We start from the raw sequence: 12170 nt of genomic DNA, 5'->3' as shown, positions 1-12170 counted from the left end.
CTCTCAGTTACACGCTGATCTCTCAGTTACACACTGACCTCTCAGTTACACGCTGATCTCCCTCAGTTACACACTGATCTCTCTCAGTTACACGCTGATCTCTCTCAGTTACACGCTGATCTCTCTCAGTTACACACTGATCTCTCAGTTACACACTGATCTCTCTCAGTTACACGCTGATCTCTCAGTTACACACTGATCTCTCTCAGTTACACACTGATCTCTCTCAGTTACACGCTGATCTCTCTCAGTTACACGTTGATCTCTCAGTAACACGCTGATCTCTCTCAGTTACACGCTGATCTCTCTCAGTTACACGTTGATCTCTCTCAGTTACACGCTGATCTCTCAGTTACACGCTGATCTCTCTCAGTTACACGCTGATCTCTCAGTTACACACTGATCTCTCTCAGTTACACACTGATCTCTCTCAGTTACACGCTGACCTCTCAGTTACACGCTGATCTCTCAGTTACACGCTGATCTCTCTCAGTTACACGCTGATCTCTCTCAGTTACACACTGATCTCTCAGTTACACACTGATCTCTCTCAGTTACACGCTGATCTCTCAGTTACACACTGATCTCTCTCAGTTACACGCTGACCTCTCTCAGTTACACACTGATCTCTCTCAGTTACACGCTGATCTCTCTCAGCTACACGTTGATCTCTCTCAGTTACACGCTGATCTCTCTCAGTTACACGCTGATCTCTTTCAGTTACACACTGATCTGTCTCAGTTACACGCTGATCTCTCTCAGTTACACACTGATCTCTCAGTTACACACTGATCTCTCTCAGTTACACACTGATCTCTCTCAGTTACATGCTGATCTCTCTCAGTTACACGCTGACCTCTCAGTTACACGCTGATCTCTCTCAGTTACACACTGATCTCTCAGTTACACACTGATCTCTCTCAGTTACACGCTGATCTCTCTCAGTTGCACGCTGATCTCTCTCAGTTACGCGCTGATCTCTCAGTTACACACTGATCTCTCTCAGTTACACGCTGATCTCTCTCAGTTACACGCTGATCTCTCTCAGTTACACGCTGATCTCTCTCAGTTACACGCTGATCTCTCAGTTACACACTGATCTCTCTCAGTTACACGCTGATCTCTCAGTTACATGCTGATCTCTCTCAGTTACACGCTGATCTCTCAGTTACACACTGATCTCTCTCAGTTACACGCTGATCTCTCTCAGTTACACACTGATCTCTCTCAGTTACACACTGATCTCTCTCAGTTACACGCTGATCTCTCTCAGTTACACGTTGATCTCTCTCAGTTACACGCTGATCTCTCTCAGTTACACGCTGATCTCTCTCAGTTACACGTTGATCTCTCAGTTACACGCTGATCTCTCTCAGTTACACGCTGATCTCTCAGTTACACGCTGATCTCTCTCAGTTACACGTTGATCTCTCAGTTACACGCTGATCTCTCTCAGTTACACGCTGATCTCTCAGTTACACACTGATCTCTCTCAGTTACACACTGATCTCTCTCAGTTACACGCTGACCTCTCAGTTACACGCTGATCTCTCAGTTACACGCTGATCTCTCTGTTACACGCTGATCTCTCTCAGTTACACACTGATCTCTCAGTTACACACTGATCTCTCTCAGTTACACGCTTATCTCTCAGTTACACACTGATCCCTCTCAGTTACACACTGATCTCTCTCAGTTGCACGCTGATCTCTCTCAGTTACACACTGATCTCTCTCAGTTACACGCTGATCTCTCTCAGTTACACGTTGATCTCTCTCAGTTACACGCTGATCTCTTTCAGTTACACGCTGGTCTCTTTCAGTTACACGCTGATCTCTCTCAGTTACACGCTGATCTCTCTCAGTTACACGCTGATCTCTCAGTTACACACTGATCTCTCTCAGTTACACGCTGATCTCTCAGTTACACGCTGATCTCTCTCAGTTACACGCTGATCTCTCTCAGTTACACACTGATCTCTCTCAGTTACACACTGATATCTCTCAGTTACCCGCTGATCTCTCTCAGTTACACACTGATCTCTCTCAGTTACACACTGCTCTCTCTCAGTTACACACTGATCTCTCAGTTACACGCTGATATCTCTCAGTTACACACTGATCTCTCTCAGTTACACACTGATCTCTCTCAGTTACACGCTGATCTCTCTCAGTTACCCGCTGATCTCTCAGTTATACGCTGATCTCTCAGTTACACGCTGATCTCTCAGTTACACGCTGATCTCTCTCAGTTACACGCTGATCTCTCAGTTACACGCTGATCTCTCAGTTGCACGCTGATCTCTCAGTTACACGCTGATCTGTCTCAGTTACACACTGATCTCTCAGTTACACACTGATCTCAGTTACACGCTGATCTCTCTCAGTTACACACTGATCTCTCTCAGTTACACACTGATCTCTCTCAGTTACACGCTGATCTCTCTCAGTTACACACTGATCTCTCTCAGTTACACGCTGATCTCTCAGTTACACGCTGATCTCTCAGTTACACACTGATCTCTCTCAGTTACACGCTGATCTCTCTCAGTTACACGCTGATCTCTCTCAGTTACACGCTGAACTCTCAGTTACACGCTGATCTCTCTCAGTTACACACTGATCTCTCTCAGTTACACACTGATCCCTCTCAGTTACACACTGATCTCTCAGTTACACACTGATCTCTCAGTTACACGCTGATCTCTCAGTTACACACTGATCTCTCTCAGTTACACGCTGATCTCTCTCAGTTACACGCTGATCTCTCTCAGTTACACGCTGATCTCTCAGTTACACGCTGATCTCTCAGTTACACGCTGATCTCTCAGTTACACGCTGATCTCTCTCTTGCAGCCTGCTCTGTCTCTCTCTTACTCTCTGCTCTCCCTGAGTCACTCGCTGCCCTCTCTTCATTACTTCCATCTCTGAGTACCTCCCTGCACTCGCTCTCTCTCTCTCTCTCACTCTCCCTCTCTCTCGCTCCCTTCCTCTCGCTCCCTCTCTCTCTCTCGCTCTCGCTCACCCTCAGTTACTCCCTGTTCTCCCTCCATTAATTCATGCTCTCGCTCGCTCTTTCACACTCACTCTATCGCATGCTCTCTTTCCCCCTCTCACTCACACTCTCTCGTTCTCTCCCTCTCTCCCTTGCTCTCTCGTTTTCTCTCTCATCTTTTGCTCTTTTTGCTCTCATGCATGGTCTCGTTGTCTCATTCGCTCGCTCACTCTTTCGCTCTCGCTCTCCCCCTGTCTGTCTCGCTCTCTCTGTTGCAATTTTTCTCTTGCTCTCTCATTCTCCCTCTCGCTCTCACTCTCATTCTCTCTTGCTGTCTCTCACTTCTCTTGCTGTCTTGCCCTCTCTCTCTCTCTTGCCCTCTCCTCTCTCTCTTTCCTTTCTCTCTCTATCTCTCCTCTCTCTCTCCTTTCTCTCTCTCTCCCTCCCTCTCCCCTCTCGCCTCTCCTCTCTCTTGCTTATCAGCTGACTTGTCTTTTCAATTATAAAAATTGAGCCTTTCCCCCGCTCTAAAATATGTTTGTGTGTTTACACAATTATACACTGACCTTTCTCTGACCCTCTTGTTCCTTTTCCCTTGTTCTGTCTCACTGTTTTTCACTTTGTGTGTGTGTCTCTCTCTATCCCTCTCATCCTCTCAAACCCTCTTATTCTGTCTTTTATTCTTTCTATCTCTCTGTTGTCTGTGTTTCTCATGTTCTTGTACTCTCTTCTCGACTCACACTCTAAATCTTTATTCATTCCCTCTCATGGTTTATCTTTTCTCTCTCACTCTGCATCTCTCGGTCTATGTTGCTTTCCTTTTTTCTCTCTCACTATCTTTCTGTCTGTGGGCATCTCTCTCCTCTCCCTCTATGCATATCTCACGATCTGTATCACGCTCTCTCTCCCTCTCCCATTGACTATCTCTCTCTCTCTCTGTCTATCTCTGTCTGACCTCTGTTTCTCTGCATGTGTATGTCTCTGTGTCTGTTTCTGTGTTCCTTTCACTCTCTCTGTCTCCCTCACTACCTGTGACTTTGTCTTTGTCTGTCTGTCTGTGTATCTCACTATCTCTCACTCTGTCTGTGTGTATCTCACTATCTCTCACTCTGTCTGTGTGTATCTCACTATCTCTCACTCTCTCTGTCTGTGTGTATCTCTCTATCTCTCACTCTGTCTGTCTGTGTGTATCTCACTATCTCTCACTCTGTCTGTGTATCTCACTATCTCTCACTCTGTCTGTGTGTATCTCACTATCTCTCACTCTGTCTGTGTGTATCTCACTATCTCTCACTCTGTCTGCGTGTATCTCACTATCTCTCACTCTGTCTGTCTGTGTATCTCACTATCTCTCTCACTCTGTCTGTGTGTATCTCACTATCCCTCACTCTGTCTGTCTGTGTATCTCACTATCTCTCTCACTCTGTCTGTGTGTATCTCACTATCTCTCACTCTGTCTGTCTGTGTATCTCACTATCTCTCACTCTGTGTGTCTGCGTGTATCTCACTATCTCTCACTCTGTCTGTCTGTGTATCTCACTATCTCTCTCACTCTGTCTGTGTGTATCTCACTATCCCTCACTCTGTCTGTCTGTGTATCTCACTATCTCTCTCACTCTGTCTGTGTGTATCTCACTATCTCTCACTCTGTCTGTCTGTGTATCTCACTATCTCTCACTCTGTCTGTCTGTGTATCTCACTATCTCTCACTCTGTCTGTGTGTATCTCACTATCTCTCACTCTGTCTGCCTGTGTATCTCACTATCTCTCACTCTGTCTGTGTGTATCTCACTATCTCTCACTCTGTCTGTCTGTGTATCTCACTATCTCTCACTCTGTGTGTATCTCACTATCTCTCACTCTCTGTCTGTGTATCTCACTATCTCTCACTCTGTCTGTCTGTGTGTATCTCACTATCTCTCACTCTGTCTGTGTATCTCACTATCTCTCACTCTGTCTTCTCTGTCTGTGTATCTCTCACTTTATCTCTACCCCTTTCTCATTCTCTCGCTCTTGCTTTTTCTCTGTCTCTCTTTCACGTTCTATCTCTGTCTCTGTCTTTCTCTCTCTCGCTCTCTCTCTCTCTGTCTCTCTCTGTCTGTCTCTCTGCCTCTCTCTCGTTCTCTTTCTCTCTCTGCCTCTCTCTGACAGGTCCTGGACAACGCTCTGGAGATTGAACAGATTATTGCGAGATATGAATCACTGGCATCTGAGCTGCTCGAGTGGATTGAACAAACCATCGCTCTTATCAGCAATCAACGATTTGCAAACTCATTAGCAGGAGTTCAGCAGCAGCTACAAGCCTTCACCACCTACTGCACCGTGGAGAAACCATTCAAGTAGGCACTGAGAGTGAGAAAAATAACAGTCGCTGGGCTTAGTCATAGGCACAGGGTATCTGACTGCATCCGGATAGAGGGTGTCCGGGCAGGGGGTGTCCAGGCAGGGGGTGTCTGGGCAGGGGATGTCCGGGCAGGGGGTGTCCGGGCAGGGGGTGTCCAGGCAGGGGGTGTCCGGGCAGGGGATGTCCGGGCAGGGGGTGTCCGGGCAGGGGGTGTCCGGGCAGGCGGTGTCCGGGCAGGCGGTGTCCGGGCAGGGGGTGTCCGGGCAGGGGGTGTCCGGACAGGGGGTATCCGGACAGGGGTGTCCGGAAAGGGGGTGTCCGGACAGGGGGTGTCAGGACAGGGGGTGTCCGGGCAGGGGGTGTCCGGACAGGGGGTGTCAGGACAGGGGGTGTCCGGACAGGGGGTGTCCAGACAGGGGGTGCCCGGACAGGGGTATCCAGACAGGGGGTGTCCGGACAGGGGGTGTCCGGACAGGGAGTGTTCGGACAGAGCATCTCATACTGCTCATTTCATAAACTCCAGCTTATTGTCTGCTTGTGTTCTATCCCACACTAAGTCCCAGTCGACCACCGCCCCTGTGCTCACTGACTTCCCCCCTCCCAAAGGTTCTCAAAGTATTAAGTTGCAAATCCTTGTGTAAGAATCCCAACCCCCGCGCGGGGTGTGCACACCGCTCCGGCCCTCTCACTCCTGGGGCTTGTTGCATGATCAGGATTTCCGGCAAATTCCTTGCTTTACGCTGTTGAAACGCCTCAGTGGAACTCCTGCCCGGTGAGACCCAGCGAGTCTGTCCCTGAATCCTGTAGTGGGAGTTGAAGAGTTCTACAGTAAGAATGTGTCTGGTGTGTCAGAGGGCGATGGGCTCGGGCTGAGGCTCCTGCTACTGGCAGTCCTTCCAGACTCCCACCTCCTGTCCGGATATGCAAATCAGCCCGTTCCCGGAATTTCTGTTGGGACCTTCAGTGAGAGCGGGCGGGAACTCCGCCTGCTACATTGATAGCGACGAAGTGAGGACTGTGGAATCTCTAGGCCATCATTTCTCTAACTCCAGCTTTCTGTGCACCCCCTCCGCTCATCCACCATTGGTGTCAGAAACTTCGGTAATGAGCTGTCTCCCCAGGAATTGGTGCCCTACACCCTTCATAGAATCCTCCCCTCCAGAGCCTTCGTCCAGCTCCCTGCTCTCCACCTTCCAAAGCTCTCGAAAAACGCAGCTCCTTAGCCAAGTTCTGTCGAATCTCTTGTCCCAGCTCGGCCTCCATTTCCATTTCTGATGCCCCTCTGAAGACAATGTAATCTAGTGGTTGCTGTGGTCGATGTTTAATGGCTAGGCTGGAAGTTCAGTGAATATAGTTCATGAGAGTGACTCTGGGGTTTATCTGCCCCTAGAGACGTGTGTTACATAAGAAGCATAAGAAATAGGAGCAGGAGTCGGCCATTTGGCCCCTCGTGCCTGCTCCGCCATTCAATAAGATCATGGCTGATCTTCTACCTCAACTCCACTTTCCTGCACTATCCCCATATCCCTTGATTCCCTTAAAATCCAAAAATCTATTGATCTCTGCCTTGAATATACTCAACGACTGAGCCTCCACAGCCCTCTGGGGAAGAGAATTCCAAAGATTCACCACCCTCTGAGTGAAGAAATTTCTCCTCATCTCAGTCCTAAATAGCCGACCCCTTATTCTGAGACTGTGACCCCTGGTTCTGGACTCCCCAGCCAGGGGAAACATCCTCCCTGCATCTACCCTGTCAAGCCCTGTAAGAATTTTGTATATTTCAATGAGATCACCTCTCATTCTTCTAAACTCTAGAGAATATAGGCCTAGTCTACTCAATCTCTCCTCCTGGGACAATCCCCCCATCCCAGGAACCAGTCTGGTGAACCTTCGTTGCACTCCCTCTATGGCAAGTATATCCTTCCTTAGGTAAGGAGACCAAAACTGTACACAATACTCCAGGTGTGGTCTCACCAGGGCCCTATATAATTGCAGTAAGACAACTTTACTCTTATAATCAAATCCTCTTGTAATAAAGACCAACATACCATTAGCTTTCCTAATTGCTTGCTGTACCTGCATGTTAACTTTCAGTGATTCGTGTACAAGGACACCCAGGTCCATCTGAACACCAACATTTCCCAATCTCTCACCATTTAAAAAATACTCTGCTTTTCTATTTTTCCTACCAAAGTGAATAACTTCACATTTCTCCACATTATATTCCATTTGCCATGTTCTTGCCCACTCACTTAGCCTGTCTATATCCCCTTGAAGCCTCTTTGCATCCTCCTCACAACTTACATTCCCACCCAGCTTTGTATCATCAGCAAACTTGGATATATTACATTTGGTCCCCTCATCCAAATCATTGATACAGATTGTGAATAGCTGAGGCCCAAGCACTGATCTTTGTGGTACCCCACTAGTTACAGCCTGCCAACCCGAAAATTACCCGTTTATTCCTACCCTCTGTTTTCTGTCCGTTAACCAATCCTCAATCCATGCTAGTATATTGCCCCCAATCCCATGAGCCCTAATTTTGTTTAATAACCTCTTGTGGGGCACCTTATCGAATGCCTTCTGAAAATCCAAATACACCACATCCACTGGTTCCCCCTTATCTATTCTGATAGTTACAACCTCAAAAAACTCCAACAGATTCGTCAAATACGATTTCCTGTCTCTGTTGACTCTGCCCAATCCTATTATTACTTTCTAAGTGCCCTGTTACCATGTCCTTAATAATAGATTCTAGCATTTTCCCTACTACTGATGTCAGGCTAACTGGTCTGTAGTTCCCCATTTTCTCTCTCCCTCCTTTCTTAAATAGTGGGGTTACATTTGCTACCTTGTTGTGCCCTGTTCATAGAATCATTGCCTATTCCCACACAGCAGCAGGCTGCCTGGCTCCTCATGTCTGTGACAGAGCACAGGTTGGGGAAACGTAATCTTCTATGTTTCTATGTAATAGAGCCTCACTTGCAAGATCTACACTGAAAGAAATTCCTGAGCAGTTTCACATCACACAACCGTCTGATAAAGAAAGATTTGCATTTCTATAGCGCCTTTCACGTCCTCGGGATGTTCCAAAGCACTTTCAGCCAATGAAGTACTTTTTGAAGCGTAGTCACTATTGTAATGTAGGAAATGCGGCAGCTAAATTGCGCACAGCAAGCTCCCACAAACAGCAATGAGAAAATGACCAGATCGTCTGTTTTAGTGATAAATACTCCCTCAGTACTGCACTGGAGCGCCAGCCTAGATTATAGGCTCAAGTCACTGGAGTGGGACTTGAGCCCTTGACTTTCTGACTCAGAGGCGAGAATGCTACCCACTGAGCCACACTGATGTGAGTTATGTGGTCTTCTCAGGAGGTGTCCCCTCCCTGGGTCAGAAATGGAGCTCAGACCAACACCAGTGATTATGAGAATGTGTTTGGGGAGTTGGGCTGCGAGTGCACGCAGGATAAAGCCCTGGTCATTTCTGTGTGAAGGCGGCAGTGTGTGTGTGTGGGGCCCGGGGCTGAAGTGCTTTCTGTCTCTCCGTTCAGGTTCGAGGAGAAGGGGAATCTGGAGGTCCTGCTTTTCACCATTCAGAGCAAACTGCGGGCAAACAATCAAAAGCTTTACACGCCTCACGAGGGCAAACTGATCTCTGACATCAACAGGGTGAGTGACCACTGACTGCTCTCAATATCTTCATCAGTGCCTCGAGGGAGCTGCGAGTTCACTTACCCACCACCGTGTCTACAGTAACACACAGGCTGCCTCAGTGACCTGGCTCCAGCATGATGCAGTTGCTGCTGATTGTGTTTGAGCAGTGGGTCCCCCATCTCCTCCCATAATGGGGAAAACAGCAGAAGATCAGTGGAGCTGTTCAAAAAGGAACTTAATGTGATACAGAACCACTTTATACCCCTAAGGGGCAAGAGCTCCACTTGCCAAAAAAACCCAGCCATGATGACTTAAGAGGTAAGGGACAGCATAGAACGAAAAGCAAAAAGCAGACCAAAATACAAAGAATGGCACAGACCCTGCGAAAGGGAAAGATACAAAGAACAGCAAAAGGTGACAAAACAGATAGCAAGAGCAACAAAAAGGGAGCATGAAAAGAAACTTGCCTGGGATATCAAAATCAACACAAAACCTTTTACAATTATATTAGGAAAAAGAGGGTAGTCAGGAGCAATGTGGGCCCCTTGAAAACTGATAACGGTGATCTTATAAATAAAAATAAGGAAATGGCAGAGGGAAGCATTCAAGGAGGAGGTAGTGAGGGTTCAGAGCAAATATGTTCCCACGAAGAAAAAGGGTGGGACTCCCAAATATAGAGCCCCCTGGAGGACAAGGGCCATACAGAGTAGGATAAGGGAAAAAAGGGAAGCTTTTGTCGGATACCGAGTGCTCAATACTGCAGAAAGCCTAGAGGAGTATAGAAAGTGCAGGGGTGAAATTAAAAAGGAAATTAGGAAAGCAAAGAGAAGGCATGAAAAAATATTGGCAAATAAAATCAAGGAAAACCCAAAGTTGTTTTATAAATACATTAAGAGCAAGAGGATAACTAAAGAAAGACCGTAAGGTTACCTTTTTGAGGCGAAAGACATGGGTATGGTTCTTAATGAATACTTTGCATCTGTCTTCATTAAAGAGAGGGACGATGTAGACATAAGGAGGAGTGTGAAATATTAGACGAGATAAACTTGGTGAGAGAGGCAGTATTAAGAGGTTTAGGGGGAAAAATTCAGTTGTTTGCGCCTCCTGTTAACGCCTTAAGAGGGCGCTAATGGGGCGCAAAGCCACTAGCGCCCGGGCGCGGCGATGTTTGCACCACTCGTGAAATTAACTAGGCATTTTGCGGCGGCGCTAAACAGTACCGCCACGATCTCCTGCGCCGGCAGATCGTGACGTCAGTCGAGTGCGCAACGCCCCATTAGCGCCCCGGACCGGATATTGAGTGGCGCCCCCCGCTAGCAACGACAGGTTGCGGGGAGTGTTTTGCTGTCAGAAAGGGACTGGGGGGAGCGCTATTTAAAGGCGACCGCTTCCTGCCTTTTTTGTCGGTGACATTTTTGCACCACGCATTCTGAGAGAGAGAGAGAGACTTCTGGAGAGATTCAACGCTGTGTGAAGGAGTTTTGAGTACTGAGCAGCACTTTGCAGGTTCATTTTGATTTGCCCTTCCTTGCTTTGCCAGCGCTCTGAGGTAGCGCCTCGCTCCTCGGACTTTGCGCCTTAAGACAGGTGTGAAGCGCCTGATTTAGCGCTCCAATCACCTCCAGGGGCGATAAAGCCAAGTTTGCTGTCGGAGGCGATAATTAGCGCCAGGCGCTAAACTTTGCGCACGGCCGATAATGGCGCCCCAAACGGGGCGATACTGATTTTTTCCCCCTTAGCATCTTTGAAAGTGGATAAATCCCCAGGCCCAGATGAAATGTATCCCAGACTGTTAAGAGAAGTAAAAGAGGAAACACCAGAGGCTCTGACCATCATTTTCCAATCCTCTCTGGCTACAGGCGTGGTGCCGGAACACTGGAGGACTGCGAACATTGTACTGTTGTTTAAGAAGGGAGAAAGGGATTGTAGTGTATGTACCTTGAAGAATGAACTATATTCTGCAGCCCCTGTATACTGCAGTACCAGTAGTGACCACCCCTGTATATAAGCCTGTGCAGTAACTTTGTATAGTAGTTCCAGTTTTGTCTCCATTCAGTAAACACCTGTTATAACCAACTTCTGCAGTCCGTGTCTCAATTACACACGAACGTTACAGGGATAGACCGAGTAATTACAGGCCAGTCAGCCTAACCTCGGTGGTGGGCAAGTTATTGGAAACAAATTCTGAGGGACAGGATAAATCTTCATTTAGAAAGTCACGGATTAATCAAGGACAGTCAGCATGGATTTGTTAAGTGTCTGACTAACTTGATTGAATTTTTTGAGGAGGTAACAAGGAGGGTCGATGAGGTTAGTGCATTTGATGTAGTCGTTATGGATTTTAGCAAGGCCTTTGATAAGGTCCCACATGGCAGACTGGTGAGAAAAGTAAAAGCCCTTGGGATCCAAGGGAAAGTGGCAAGTTGAATCCAAAATTGGCTTAGAGGCAGGAAACAAAGGATAATGATTGAAGGGTGTTTTTGTGACTGGAAGGCTGTTTCCAGTGGGGTTCCACAGGGCTCAGTACTAGGTCCTTTGCTTTTTGTGGTATATATCAATGATTTAGACTTCAATGTAGGAAGTCTGATTAAGAAGTTTGCAGATGATACAAAAATTGGCCGTAAGGTTGATATTGAGGAAGAAAGCTGTAGACTGCAGGAAGATAGCAATGGACTGGTCAGGTGGGCAGAACAATGGCAAATGGAATTCAATCCGGAGAAGTGTGAGGTAATGCATTTGGGGAGGGCGAACAAGGCACGGAATACACTATAAATGGTAGGATACTGAGAAGTGTAGAGGAACAGAGGGACCTTGGAGTGCATGTCCACAGATCCCTGAAGGTAGCAGGACAGGTAGGTAAGGTGGTTAAGACGGCATACGGGATACTTTCCTTTATTAGCCGAGGCATAGAATGTAAGAGCAGGAAGGTTATGCTAGAACTGTATAAAACACTAGTTAGGCCATAGCTAGAGTACTGCGTGCAGTTCTGGTCACCACATTACAGGAAAGATGTGATTGCACTATAAAGGGTACAGAGGAGATTTACGAGATGTTGCCTGGGCTGGGGAATTTTAGCTATGAGGAAAGATTGGATAGTCTGGGGTTATTTTCTTTGGAACAGTGGAGGCTAGAAAGAGTGGATAGGAAGGACCTATTTCCCTTAACAGAGAGGTCAG

General features: G+C 47.3%; 1 protein-coding gene across 1 annotated transcript in view; it reads left to right on the top strand.

Moving 5' to 3' along the window:
• sptbn4b (spectrin, beta, non-erythrocytic 4b) overlaps positions 1 to 12170 on the top strand; it is a 361255-nt gene that overhangs the window by 75404 nt on the left and 273681 nt on the right. Inside the window, exons 8-9 of the mRNA XM_085973416.1 lie at positions 5146 to 5333; positions 8892 to 9009. Of these exons, the coding sequence (XP_085829542.1) occupies positions 5146 to 5333; positions 8892 to 9009 (306 nt within the window). The remainder of the gene's footprint in view (positions 1 to 5145; positions 5334 to 8891; positions 9010 to 12170) is intronic.

The sequence above is a fragment of the Somniosus microcephalus genome, chromosome 34 (assembly GCF_052327205.1).
Source record: "Somniosus microcephalus isolate GS21.2 chromosome 34, FLI_Smic_1.0, whole genome shotgun sequence".
Lineage (NCBI taxonomy): Eukaryota > Metazoa > Chordata > Chondrichthyes > Squaliformes > Somniosidae > Somniosus > Somniosus microcephalus.
This window is presented reverse-complemented; position numbering and strand designations above follow the sequence as displayed.